The following is a 15,104-nucleotide window of genomic DNA, read 5'->3' on the forward strand; positions in this document are numbered from 1 at the left end:
TGGAGCATAATTTCCCCTTGCTGTCCTTCTCCTTCGTTTCCTTTATGGCTTGCTTTGAGAAAGAGAGTTGAGAGGGAAGGGGCGCAATAGTGGGAGTTTTAATGTGCGTGGAAAGACCGACCATATAGTGGTGATTTAAATAGCCAGGTGACCACAATAATTCAAGGTCATAAAATAGTAACGTCATGATGGTCGGAGTACAGCGCTAGAGGTGGTTTTTATGATCTGCAAGTATAATGTGCACCGCAGCAGTAAAGATGCGTTTAAAGGTGAGAAGGAGGAGGTCTATTCCCACGGAGCCGGGGTAAAATGGGGTTGGTTAAACGGGCGCACGCCACTTCTTTCACCAGATGAGGGAAATGTGACCTTCTCCAACGGATGATGGAGCAAATGATGGAGCAAAAAGAGACCGGGTGATAACTTTAATGGAATGGATATGATGGAACAGAGTCAGCAACTACACGACTGCAGGAGCATGGCAACGGATCCCCGCATGCAACCTGCGTTGAAGGTAGGACTAGCCGCTGGCATTTCCCTTCTTTGCTTTGGACTAGATCACGTCTCTGTTCATTTGTCATATTTGCATCAGGCAGCACATTCATTTCCATAACACCGAAGGTATCTCGTGTTTTTCTGTTGCTGTATTTTAACCTCATGCAGACATTCCAGATCCGACCAGTGATGGTTGTGGGTGTTTTCTATGTTGATGAGTTGCTCGAGATTTACAAGTGGACTTTGGATTACGATGTGTGCTGTGACAGTTTTGTTCAATGTACCTCTGCCTTGGATGGACAACGATGTTTTGTCATAGAATGAACAGACGACTGTGAACCTGAATGTGTTCATGGAGCATGCTATCCTATCAATAAAAAATAGAATATTACAAAGAATCTTACAAAATGTGATCACTCCTTGCTGGATATGCATTCAAGTCGTGGACATCATAATATTAGGCCTATCTTTCTATTTTCAAATATGACTAATATGCGAAACGACATCAAGCATATCAAAGGAGTCATTAGTACAGTATCCTATTGACAAAGTTTAACAGGTAGGCCTAGATCTAATTGATGAACATGGAAACGCAGCATAGCCTAGGATTATTAGTCCTTGTCTACATATGCAGCATTTTTGTTATTCTTTTATTTTCTATAGATTTTTTCCCCCCATCGGTACATAGAAAAACATTTGACTATGAGATACGTTTGATATTGTCTCTAATCCTCAATGGATTGACCTTTCACGTTCAGCTGTTGCGTGGTTTAGGTAGTTTCATGTTGTTGGGATTGACTTCCTGGCTCGGCAACAAGAAACTGCCTTGATTACGTCAGTTAGCCTTCATCAAGGGCGTCCATTTCTGCAAGATTACACACTCGGCTCAGGAGTCGCCGCAAATGGTATCAATATCCACGACAAGCCCTTTTTTCTTAGCTCTTTGGCTTTATGTGGTGGACACTAAAAGGTCTATTGCTGCAGTGGGAGAATTTGGGTTGTAAACATCACGGGGTAAAAAATCCTTTTCAACTTTGTGTTGTTGCGCAGAGACTTTAGAGGTCTAACCTTGTAGACGGGATTATTGACCGGAGGTATTTTAGGGATTTACTCAGCATTCCAAGAGAGTCTCCAGGTGCCATGGGACATCTGCCAAGTAGTAAAAATCCCAGTCTTATCTCTGGACTCATGCTTTTGTTGTAATAGACATATTTTATTATATTACTTGTATGATCACTGAAATATAATCAAAGAACATCGAAATGACCATTTGAGATTATAATGGTTTGTTTTAGGCCTATATTGTTCGTCATTGTGGTGGCTTGCATTCTCTTTTGCACTTTATCTCGGCTCAAATATAGCCTACACAAAATGTTGAAATTTTACATGGATTGCAATATAAACCATTTTGAAACATTACATTCAGTCGACATCACAAAACAGTATACCGAGTTTAGCTACTTATCTTCGTTGAATATGCCAGTAAATTGAGGAGAAGCTAGAAAACAATATGACTCATTGGAATATTATTAGGCCTTTACTTAATCCGCCGTGTATGGTAGCCATCTCCGATGTCAAATATTTTTTAGCAAATGTATAGTCTACACATTTTAACCCTCGTAAGAGAAGGTATAGGCCCAGGCAATACTGCTGTCGTAATATGAATGCCTTTACGACCAGAGCTTTAATCAATCGTTTCCAGTCAGTAAGGCCTTTAAGTGGTCTTTAAATGTGTTTACGAGTTCGCAATGTTACTCCAGTCCACTCCACGAAATTAACGTCTGTAATAAACAGCGTTCTTCCAATCCGACTACTCTCAATTTTTAATCCCAAGGTATGTTATGCACTCTATTGCTAGCAACATTTTATTTAACTAGGCAAGTCAGTTAAGAACAAATTCTTATATTACAATTGACGGCCTACCCCGGTCAAACCCTCCCCTAACCTAGACGACGCTGGGTAACTGTGCGCCACCCTATGGGACTCCCGATCACGGCCAGTTGTGATTCAGCCGGGATCAAAGCAGGGTCTGTAGTGACGTCTCTGGCCCTGAGATACAGTTTCTTCGACGAAGTAAATCAGTTAATACAATGATGGCCTACCCCGGCCAAACCCTAACGACTTTGGGCCAATTGTGCGACGCCCTATGGGACTCCCAATAACGGTCGGTTGTGATACAGCCTGGAATCGAACCAGGGTCTGTAGTGACGCCTGGGATGCAGTGCCTTAGACCGCAGCACCACTCGGGAGCTTAGTCCCCTGAGCCTTGATATCCAAGAAATAACGTAATATTTGTATTTATATTTTTGGCTTTATGAGAATTTATGAAAGCTTAAATCAATATGGCTGTGTTGAATTAGGATAGGCATGTACAATTGCATTAACGGAGAAATAGCTTTATCTTATTTTTACGTCCATTCTCACACACGTAAATCACCTTCAAGATTCATTTTAAAACCAACTGCTTGCACACACTGAGCTGTCTGTCTCTTAGCTAATTTGTATTCATGTTCTTAATGTTATTATTAATGGAATATTTTTTTTTTATTGGCAATAACAAGAGTATTGATGATGTTATAAACATAAACAGCATTTTCTTCAATCCTCTTACACCCGATAAAGGTTTTGTGGGCTGAAACTTCTATATTTTTTAGCTTAAAAAAACCCATCACCTTTTAATTAACTAATGAACGATAGTCCCGCCTATCTTTGCAAATAGGCAGGAACCTAGGAAGAAACCTAGAGAGGAACCAGGATCTGAGGGGTGGCCAGTCCTCTTCTTGCTGTGCCGGGTGGAGATTATAACAGTACATGGCCATTTAAGACCAGTATGTTTTTTTAATGTTTTCAATAACTTTTTCAAATGGCTATAATCTTTTTTTTATTCATTAGGACCATTATTCAGTGATCAGTCCGTGTCGCCTATACTTTACAGCTTAGCTGAAATACAAGTAGGCCTATATACCTCACATTAGCCTACTGCTGGCAGTGATGATGTCACCTTAAACTAGGCCTACTAGGCAAATGATGAGCTTAGATTGCCTAAACTTGGATTGACAAATTATAAAAGCCAATATAGCTGTAACATTGAATAGAAGTCAAGGCCTCATGTTTACATGTCTTGCACTAGACTGTGGAACAGTGATGTCACCGGAGTGGACCAACGTTGCATGCAGTGTGGCTGTGTGTCATTTCCATTTTCTTAGCAACCGCATGGTGCTCAAATGCGCTTGAAGTGGGTGATTAATCAAAGTAAAGCCTCCTATGTATTTTAAGTATATTGTTGTTATGTAAGTCATAAAAAACGTTGTAAAAAATAAATACAAAAATATCTTAATGGAATCAATCAGTTGCAACTGGTCTATATTGTGCGTGTGTGTGCGTGTGTGTGCGTGCGTGTCTGTGCGTGTCTGTGTGTGTCTGTGTGTGTTGGTTCAATTGGATCTGCCCAATATTATGTCAGGGTTGTTAATGTCAATTTAATTTCAAATCCAGATATTTTATATATTCAATTAACTGAAATGTAAAATATCCATCCCTGAAACGTATATTTTAGAAGATCTAGGATCTTTTATAATGTGAGTTGTTTGAAATAGAGTTAACACCTATTTTGATTTATTTCAAGAAATTACAATGGAAACAAATGCTCAATCATCATTGTTTATTTGTTCAGTTTAAAGTTAAAACAAAGAAAAAAAGCTGTCATGGAAATGTGACAACAATCATTTGAAGGCTTACATTGATGTAGATTCGTCCATAACTAGAATATGGATGCTGTTACATGAGTGCAAAACAAGTCCTACACCGTTACAACTCAATAAAGCCGTAACTAGAACACGATACCCAAATCTCTCCAAATACGCCCAGGAGCAGAACGTGTAAATGTGGGATAGGCCTATGTATAAACATCTGTAATTCTATATCCTAAGTAGCATTCTCAAATTTTACACACATGTTGATTGGCCAATTTAGAGAACATACAATTATAAAGGTTGAATCATGATTTATATGTAAACTACTGTACACTTACCAATGAGATGGTAATCACGCTGATTCCTAAGAAAGATTGTTCGATTTGGCTGTACCGAAATTAGAGATGGAATTTATGGATTTCTACGGAAGTGCTTTGCTATAGTTGGCTCTAAAATAACAAAACAAAAAAAACTATATAGATAAGGATTGCCACTACAATAGAAACAACTAATCAAAGAGAATGGAAAGATAAGCATGCAAAAAAACGTATAATGTATCCGGTATAGTTTAGCCTAGTTTGAAGTTGTAATGTGTAACGTCAATGTGTAACCAAATTAGTAGACACAAAAACATACAGGTCGCAGTCTGGGATATATTTTCATAATTTTGTTGCATATTGCTGATGCAGAGGAACGTATGGATAATTTTCAGTATATATTTGTTTACCACCTATTCATAATTTGACAAGTATATGTTTATAGAATATCTGAAATATCCCTACCACCAAGATCATGAGACAATGAATATCATGATAATATAGTCAAAGCTTAGGCCTATAGGAAATGCAAATAGCCTAGTATACTTTTACGCATGACATATAGATTTTGCGCACACGAATAGTAGCACAATTCAAAACCAACGCTCATGTTAAATGTTTGGCTTTGAAACACATTCTTGTTTATCTATAAATTAACAGTTAATCCAGATATTTTGATGTTGTAAAAATACATTCTCAAAACGAGCAATTCAATTATCGATAATAACATAAAATTGAATATAGGTCTATCAAAAGTTGCATTTTGATTAACTATGGACGGTTGCATTGAGAATACTTTTGAGATGATCTTATTCATAAAAATATACGTAGTAATTTCTTGTCTGTGTTAGTGGTTGGGTGTGTAGGCCTACTGGATGTCTGCTGGCAGTAATATTGGTTCTCAGACGCTAGCAAAAGATAGCAAGAAAAACGATTATCAAGTCTATACAACAGACAAACCCTATCGCCTCTTGTTATAAACATTTCCATACTTATCCATTTGCAGATAAAGTCATGGGCACCCCATTCCGTGACCTATATATTCGAGCCCATGTATACGTGCAATTTGGATAAGAATCTAAACCAAATTCTAATGTGTAGGCAGGCCTACATTTTATTGTGATTGATAGGTTCACCAAATGAACATAGCCTACAGCCTAGATCTACTTTTTCCAACGTTTTGTGTTTTACATTCCAGTTAACATCGCTTTTTGATGTTCAGCATGGCACAAGGCTACATCATTTCCAGCAAATTATATTTTAATTACATGGATCTTAGGCTGATCATTTAACAAAGGAGTTTGATTCAGTTTTGGATTGGAGAAGGCGCAACAAGCAGTCTACATGTAGCTAGTCTGTAGTTGTTAAATATATTGAATCGATTAATCGAAGTGGCTTAATTCAGTCAGACATCTTTTCCATTAGGTTTCAAAAGACAGCATTGTAATATACAGGTGTTATTGCATTTTTAGTATTTTGCATTTGTGAATAGAAGGTGACTTGAGCCTTGGAACACTTTTTAATTTTTATACCTTTATTTAACTAGGCAAGTCAGTTAAGAACAAATTCTTATTTTCAATGACGGCCTAGGAACAGTGGGTTAACTGCCTGTTCAGGGGCAGAACACTGATTTGTACCTTGTCAGCCCAACTGAATGACAATGGCTGGTCATCCGACGCCCAGACACTGCACTGCACTGCAGAGTTCCCTAGTACTCCATGCATGCCTCTTCATCTTGGAGAAGTTATATATCCAATTTCCTGAGCCAATATAGGCTATACTTATCCCAATGGATCATCATGTTACTAACTTTCCACATTTAGGCTACCCATACCAAACATTTCTTAATAGAGATAATGTGGCTATTGTAGGTTTATTATTTTGGTAAGGTTATTTAATTTACTCTCGTAAATTGTTTTTGTGCTTGTTTTTTATATGAGACGATTTTACGAGTTTCCCTGATGACCACAATTGAAAGTTTGAGGTTGGGAGATGGATAGAGCATGCACAGACTTGTGGGGAGGTTGTTCTTCTAAGCTGACATATTGTTTTAAAGTGGTCATACTATGGATCATTTAGCTATTTGATTTTAGGACACCTGTAGGTATCCCCAAAAATATAAAAACATTATTTGATAAAATATTGAATTTGTGCTACTATAGCCCATAGAAACGCATTGAATAACACATAAATAAATGGAAAAACAGTCAGGAAAAAAATAATCATAAGGAATGAGCTCAGGAAATATTTTCATTTTTTGTACACATATGTAACCCTTTTTTTGTTGACACAAAACGACCTCCATAATTCCATTCAGTTTTTAAACCAGTACATGGTTACCGTCAGACGAGTCCCGGTAGAGTTGTGTGGGGTCGTAGAGCAACACAGACAACACCATCATGTTCGTGTTCATAGTGGGGTCGCATTAGTTTGTAACCCACATGGTTCAGAAGCTACAGAGAGAAGTTGGCATGCTTTTTTATCTTTATATTTAACTAGGCAAGTTAGTTAAGAACACATTCTTTATTTACAATGATGGCCAACCCAGGCCAAACCCTAACCTGGACAGCGCTGGGTCAATTGTGCGCTGCACTATTGAACTCCTAATCACGTCTGGTTGTGATATAGCCTGGAATCGAACCAGGGTCTGTAGTGATGCCTCATCTTTAGCTAACTTGCTTTTGCTAGCTAATTTGCCCTGGGATATAAATGTTGAGTTGTTATTTTACCTGAAATGCAGAAGGTCCACTACTCCAACAATTAATCCACACACAAAACGGTCAACGGAATCGTTTCTAGTCATGTCTCCTCCTTCCAGGCTTTTTCTTGTTTAGACTTTATATGGCGATTGGCATCTAACTTTCATAGTATTACCACAACGACCACAACCTCAGTTCATCTTTCATTCACCCACGTGGGTATAACCAATGAGGAGATGGCACATGGGTATCTGCTTCTGTTAACCAATGAGGAGATGGGAGAGGCAGGACTTGCATGCGTTCAGCGTCACAAATAGAACTGACTTCTATTTTGGTGCTTGGCAATGTGTACATTTATTTTGCAACGGGAGTGGTGTGGTCAGCATGTTAGACCTGCTGCGCCACTCGGGAGCCATGTGTTCTCAGTCCGACTTCAGACAATAGCCATTGTGTTCCTGAGAGTCTCATCATATTAGTTTGTAGGCTGGTTCAGAGTCTCCAGGCCGATTTTCAGGATGTCTCCTGGTCTGACAAACAGTGCTGTAGCTCTGACACTTTTCCACTGCAGATGCGGAAGGCCAACATAAGCGGGACCAAAAAAAACATATACTGTATCTCTAGCTTAAACTATTATGTTAATTAGTTTGACGCGCGCGTGCATCAATAGACTCTTAAGGATTTGTGCACACCAAACTAAACTGGGTTTACTCCACATGGCAGTTTGTCATATTATTACTAGTGCAGAAGCACGAGACTGGAACATTAGACTGCACATTCCTCACTCAGTAGATGCGCAATTAAAGGGGAATTCAAATCGTTTTTTTTCTGGTCTTATGATGTGATTTAAGTATTAACATGGACTCAGAACATCCAATCTCGTTGTTTCTCTACGAACAATTGTAATTTTCAGAGTGAAAAACTTAAAAAAATCTAAAACCAGGAAAAATAAAACTGAGAAAACATAATTTTGGAAAAAATAAAACAGAATTTGGGAAAGACATCACATATTTTATTGGGCCCCCCTTAGAGTTGTTTATTAACAATTATTTCACCAGGTATATTGACAGAAAATATAGTGCACTAATTTCTCTTGTACACTAAGGACCCAGGAAGAGTTAAAGGTGAGAGGAGAAGAGAAGAATATGCCTATTTGAATACTAGAAAAAAATTGTAGCTCAGATAAGTTACATTTTTCTAAATGTAGCACTCATGCTAGAAAAGGTTGGAGACTCCTGGCCTACATGATCAAAATCACATTGTATTGTGGTAGGCCTATAGGCTACTTGCTGTTATCACAACAAGCTCTCGAGTCAGAATTAGACGTTCATCCATGTTCCTCAAGCATAACATTTTGAAGTTGTTCCAAACATCAAATTTCGAAGTGTTTAAGGTTAAGTTTAGGCATTAAGTCCACAATTTTTAGGTTACAGTTAAGTTTAGGCATTAACTCCGAATCCTATGGAGAGGCATTAACTACGAATGATGAAGGTAAGGGTTCAAGTTTGGGATAGGCTTAAAACAACATGTGAACATGCAACCTTTTGAACCAGAGGCAGATGCTAAAGCCCATCCGCCATGCCCATCCACAACGCCCTATCAAAACAGCGCTCACTGTTGCCTCTAGTGGGCGGTTTCCACGTCATCTCCCGACATTCTGAGACATGGATGGACGTCGAATACTGACTTGAATCATGGGTGACCTGCCTGGTTATAAAGAGCTTTATCCTTTAAAAAATATATATTCACCCACAACTATCCAACCAACTTTTCATTGTAGGATATGTTTATAGGCCTTTTTCTACTTTTGACTGTCGCTCAGACCAGTGATGCCCAATTCCATTCTGCAAAATAGGTTAAGCATGTTTGTTTTTTCCTGCATAACATTTTTGTTGAATGTTGTTTTTATATAACTCCTGCCATAGTTGTATTTCGCATCTTGTTCTTTTGGTTATATGTTCGTTTTATGTTTATGTGAAATGAATAACTCGGTAGAGTTTTTTTAATTAACCACACGTTTATGAACAATCAAATGGTTCTCGTAAACATTTATTGAGGGACATAAAACATGAGCAGCCTCTCTCCGAATTTAGCTGCAGTGGTGAGCAAGTGTTCCGAATCTCTACACAGTCACAAAGTGTGTTATGTGTTTCTTCAATATAAAAGCCTCATATGAATCACACATTTGGGGTATATTATTATATTGTTCGATCTTTAATCTATTGTTGCTATTGTGCATGTTACAACAATGTTATACCCATCAAAGTCTATGCAATGCATTAAGATTGGATAAAAACTCTAAAGGAAAAAGGAATTCTTATTTTCCAAACTGTTTTATCTTAATAATTATTCAAATTGTCGACAAAGACAAATTACATCGATAAAAAGTGCTTCATGCACTGTGATCAACGTACCTCATGCTCCAATACGAGGGGATAATCAGTTTTCCATGCTTTTAGGACAACAAGGAAAAACGAAAACATTATATGTGGTGAATCCTTCTTAATGATTGATCATATAATAGCATTCTTGTACATAAATAGCATTCAAAGGTCTGAGGTACACACACCCCTGACCTGTGACTGCTTGCGCATTAATCGAATGTAAAAATGGGTGGTAAACATAATCACGTGTTCAACCGTGGCCAATGAGAGTCAAAGAACCTCGGGATAAATAATTACCTGCCTTGATTGTTCTAGGGGTAAAATAAAAGTACACATACACTCCATATAATAATCTGATGCATGTAAAAGAGACCAGAGCATCGCCATGTCGACCACGGGTCCCATACGCAATTATTATGTGGATTCTTTGATAAACCATGAGAGCGAGGACGTGCTGGCGTCGCGGTTCTCAGAGCTTCCCCCCACCCGCTCGCGTCAGACGACAGTAGTACCAGAGTGCTCCGATTATCCCTCCTGCAGTTTTGCGCCGAAACCTTCTGTCTTTACCTCCTCCTGGGGCCCAGTTCACTCCCAATCCTCAGTGGTCTACCACCCATACACCCACCAACCTCACGTTGGAATGGACTCGAGGTATGTTCGCTCATGGCTGGAGCCCATATCTGGAACAGTATCCTTTCCAGGCTACCCGGCTAACTGCAGACACTACGGACTCAAACCCGATGGTTTCCCTCAGCCCAGTACCGGAGACTGCATCACCTCCAACAGTCGCGGTTACCCAGACTATTTCTACAACACCTGCGTGGACATCCGAGACAAGGCCCAGCAGATAGTCCCTTCCCCAGAGTCGGAGGTTTTGGCTTCCGGGAAGCACAAAGACGAAAAGACAGAATTCGACCCAAGTAAGTGGAAGCCATGCCAGTCTACAAACGGTTATAGGAGTCGTGTGTGTGTGAGGTGGCGGTGTTCGTCATCCATGGGGGTTTTGCTCGTGGTTGTTGTCCCGCTATAAAACGAAATGGTCGTCTCTTTTCTCTTCCCTTTGAACGAGAAGGGAACTGGAGGGGCTGTTAGATAGTATTAGACAGGACAAACGCCAATCCCCTTAAGGTTGTAAAATATGAATTAGCTATAAAACAGCTATACAATGGGAAACTGGAAGCAAGCTTTTCATTGGCGAGATCAGAATCTCCAGTAAATTCCACTCCACTATCTTCTTACATGGCCAAAACGTGTGCCTAAAATAATGTTTTGTGCGTAAAAGCATATTTTATTTTACTTCTCGAGACATTTGATGTTGTTTCATTTATACACAAGAGGTGTGGCCTTAGGCTTTGTGTTATAGTGGATTATTATTATTTTATTATTTGTTATTATAGCCTTCGATTGAAATGCACATCCAGAAGCCTAAAATCAACCAACAAGCTAATTCGGATGATCCATGTTTACAGAAACGTTTGCAGAAACCACCAAGAGTCACCATGGTTTTTATCTCTAGTATGATTATCATGGCTAATTTCATTTAATTCAATGTAAACCTATACTTGTTTATTTCCCCGTATTATTTAGTCAATAATGGCTGATTTGTCACGTGATTATTCAACTTTCTGGTACAACCGAAACCGAGCAAATCACAAAACATAACTTTGCTCAAATACAGCCTATTCAGCAAGGACCAAAACCATTGATATGGAAGTTTCTTCATATCAGTAGTTATCAAAACATGACTACACCGAGCAAACGCACTACAATAAACACAGAACAGATTATTTTAGGCCACAACAGGATTACCAGGGTGAAATGCATCTAGCTGGCTCGGTTGCAGACCTGCCGAGACTTGAAGTTAAAGGCTTTTAAAATATTTTATGGGCCAATAAAGCAAACGGGTGCACTCACAATTTTATGACTCGGTCCTTTTCTAGCACTGTTGAAGATGAATCATGTATATAAGAGAGATGATTGTTTATAATTATTAAGGAAAACATTGATGACACATTTGACAATGCACATGGATTATATTGAACCATAGACTTATTCCCCCCAAAAATGTATAAGAGTGTAGGCCTGCTCTCCGTCTGGTCTATTGTTTGTCGAAGTGTTTATGATAATGATTTGGGTTATACACTGGAAAAGGTCAGCAAAAGTGCTCAATGTATTAACTTTTTTCTGATTTATCATTTTACAGGCAACCCGGTGGCGAATTGGATACACGCTCGTTCAACGAGGAAGAAACGGTGTCCTTATACAAAATATCAGACTCTCGAACTCGAAAAAGAGTTTTTGTTCAATATGTACCTTACCAGGGACCGTCGATATGAGGTCGCTCGGGTTCTTAATTTGACCGAGAGACAGGTCAAAATTTGGTTCCAAAATCGGCGAATGAAGATGAAGAAAATGAATAAAGAGAAGACAGAAAGCAATGAGCAGTAACGTGCTGTATGGACAAATTGACTTGTACACGTTCAGAAAAATGTCACTCGTGTTCTCTCCTCTCCAATGGTCTCTCCTCTCCAATGGTCTCTCCTCTTGAGAACTACTGTTTTCCCTTTTGATCTGATATAATTGAGATCTATAGGCCTATTCTTGACAAAGTAGCACATTGCAAATTGGGGCCACGTCTCTCTGTGACAGTATGCAGCTTGTTTTGACTATTTATCCTTTCTTACGGCTTCATAGTCAAGACAGGAATAGGACATTAGTAAAGAAATGTATAGGGTCACGTTGGATAACTGTGTATAACAAAACCTGTGTATTTTTGTAGATGTTGCATCTTTGGCCTATTCAAGTTTAAATTAATGTTTTGTACACGAAGTACATGGAACGTGTGGTCTAGACCTATGGAACATGGAACGTTTCGTCTAGACCTATGGAACATGGAACGTGTGGTCTAGACCTATGGAACATGGAACGTTTCGTCTAGACCTATGGAACATGGAACGTGTGGTCTAGACCTATGGAACATGGAACGTTTCGTCTAGACCTATGGAACATGGAACGTGTGGTCTAGACCTATGGAACATGGAACGTGTGGTCTAGACCTATGGAACATGGAATGTTTCGTCTAGACCTATGGAACATGGAACGTTTCGTCTAGACCTATGGAACATGGAACGTGTGGTCTAGACCTATGGAACATGGAACGTTTCGTCTAGACCTATGGAACATGGAACGTTTCGTCTAGACCTATGGAACATGGAACGTTTCGTCTAGACCTATGGAACATGGAACGTGTGGTCTAGACCTATGGAACATGGAACGTTTCGTCTAGACCTATGGAACATGGAACGTTTCGTCTAGACCTATGTGGATATAGATTTTGTTGTATGGTTTTTATATTATTTTCTCTCGACGCTACACGTTTACGTTATACTGCAGATTGTGCTCATCTTTCTATCCGAAATAATCTAATTTCCTGTCTTTGTTGGGTCATTATTAAAACGTTAAAACCTTACCTTTATCATAAATATTAACACTTGCAAAAATGACATTCTGAGATGGCTTGACAAGACAGTAGGGTACAAAAATATAATTCGCAGATGTTGTTGGGATATATAAGTAATTCAACAATTCCAATAGGCTACAGTCAAGCATTAGATACGGACTACTCCTTATTGAAAGCAGATGTGTCTTTAACTCATTATTCTTCCTTTTCTATTTCCTTTTATAAAGCACGTTTCCTGACCAGTTTCCTTTATACGTGTTATCCAATCATAATCATTTAAGATTATTGTAACTATTTCAAGGAAAAGCTTTAGCGCGTTATTCTGGCACTGAAACGTTCTCAGTCCGTAATCTGTCCAGGCCTGGGCATATTTCTAATTGGTGGTCATTTAACAAAACATGCCGCACATAACTTGATTTTTGCGATTCAGGTATAACGGAGGTGGGCATTGAGAGTGCATTTCGTGTAATAATGTGGCATAGGCCTATCTCAATATAGGCCTATCCGTGCATAGTTTAAAACAACGTAGGTGTTTTATAGTTTTTACTTCGCCTTCTTGTAGCCTAGAGACTCCACTATTTCATAATACAAATGTAGTCTATATGACTATTAACACTGGGCACACACTGGTTGAATCAACGTTATTTCCACGGCATTTCAATGAAATTACGTCGAACCAACGTAGAATCGACTTTGTATTGATGTCTTTGCCCAGTGGGTTGTGTCCATAGCATAAATCGCGAATATAGGGCCTAGGCTACACATTGTTGACGTTACGAAATAATTTGTAATAGACTAATGCAATCTTTCGGTCACTGATTTGAGGCTATTGTGAGCCGAGCAGTGCGCTATATTATTTTGGTCTAGCTGAGTTGGTGCTCTATGTTGTATTTTAGATGCGTCATGCTGGCCATGTGTCGTGGGTATGTAACACACAGCAAACGGTGATACAAGTGTTCCCCCTGTGTCAGGGTGCTATTTTTGGACACCCTCTGGACGCCACACTAATTTGCCGCGTAATCCTTTGCATCTTTTAGCCGATCAGTTCATTTGAGGTGTGTGAAGTATCTTTTCTGGCGTTTATTTTCCTTTCTTGGTCGCTGGACTAAATTGGCTTTCCCCTTAAGTGTCAAAAACAATACTGACAGGATGCAGAGATTTTAGAGCCCAATATAGTTGAACATTTCCGTTGTGGTGCACAGAGAAATGTGGGGTTTTACGACCCTGCTTCGGGCAGCGCTGTTCGTCTTGAATGCAATCTAACAAAGCAAACCTAGCAGAACTGGCTAGACGTCTAGGCTAAATTACTTTATTGTTCTTATTTCAAGGTATGGTGTGGTGTTTTCAAAGGAGGCTTATTGCACTTGTTTTTGTCTGCTGCAAACGTGACTCCATCCTCCTTTATTTACCCACTTTGAATTGTGTGGCAGAAGGGGAAATAGGAACACATGAAAGGCCCCAAATTGAACTTCCTTTATTCCAAATATATATGAACAAAAATTTAAACGTAACATACAACAATTTCAAAGATTTTGCTGAGTTACAGTTCATATAAGGAAATCGACCAATTGAAATCCATAAATTAGGTCATAATCTATGGATTTCACATGACTGGGAGGGGCACAGCCATGGGTGGGACCTGGGAGGGCATAGGCCCACCCACTTGGGAGCCAGGCCAAAGCCAATCAAAATGAGTTATTCCCCGCAAAAGGGCTTTATTACAGACATAAATACTCCTCAGATCCCACCCCCCACCCCCATCCCGGATGATCCCCAGGTGAAGAAGCTGGATGTGGAGACATACTGCCAAATTCTCTTATGGTAAAGAAATTAACATTTGATTCTCTGGCAACAGCTCTGGTGGGTATTCCTGCCATCAGCATGCTAATTGCGCGCTCTCTAAACACTTGCAACATCTATGGCATTGTGTTGTGTGACAAAACTGCACGTTTTAGAGTGGCCTTTTATTGTCCTCAGCACAAGGTGCACCTGTGTAACGATCATGCTATTTAATCAGCTTCTTGATATGCCACACCTGTCAGGTGGATGGATTTTCTTGAAAA

General features: G+C 39.3%; 1 protein-coding gene across 1 annotated transcript; it reads left to right on the forward strand.

Annotated features, from left to right (window-relative positions):
• The first annotated feature begins 9,761 nt into the window (after positions 1 to 9,761).
• Positions 9,762 to 13,050, forward strand: LOC109875931 (homeobox protein Hox-C9a). The gene is made up of 2 exons (XM_020468392.2): positions 9,762 to 10,501; positions 11,785 to 13,050. Exons 1-2 carry the CDS (start codon positions 9,967 to 9,969, stop codon positions 12,027 to 12,029), a joined length of 780 nt encoding a protein of 259 aa, XP_020323981.1. The 5' UTR covers positions 9,762 to 9,966; the 3' UTR covers positions 12,030 to 13,050.
• The last annotated feature ends 2,054 nt before the right edge of the window (positions 13,051 to 15,104 follow it).

The sequence above is a fragment of the Oncorhynchus kisutch genome, linkage group LG5 (assembly GCF_002021735.2).
Source record: "Oncorhynchus kisutch isolate 150728-3 linkage group LG5, Okis_V2, whole genome shotgun sequence".
Taxonomy (NCBI): domain Eukaryota; kingdom Metazoa; phylum Chordata; class Actinopteri; order Salmoniformes; family Salmonidae; genus Oncorhynchus; species Oncorhynchus kisutch.

Excerpts from the sequence above, each read along its gene's own strand:
- LOC109875931 (XM_020468392.2), top strand. The coding sequence starts at position 9,967 with ATGTCGACCACGGGTCCCATACGCAATTATTATGTGGATTCTTTGATA. Across the intron at positions 10,502-11,784 it reads AAAGACAGAATTCGACCCAA|GCAACCCGGTGGCGAATTGG; the intron begins GTAAGTGGAAGC and ends ATCATTTTACAG.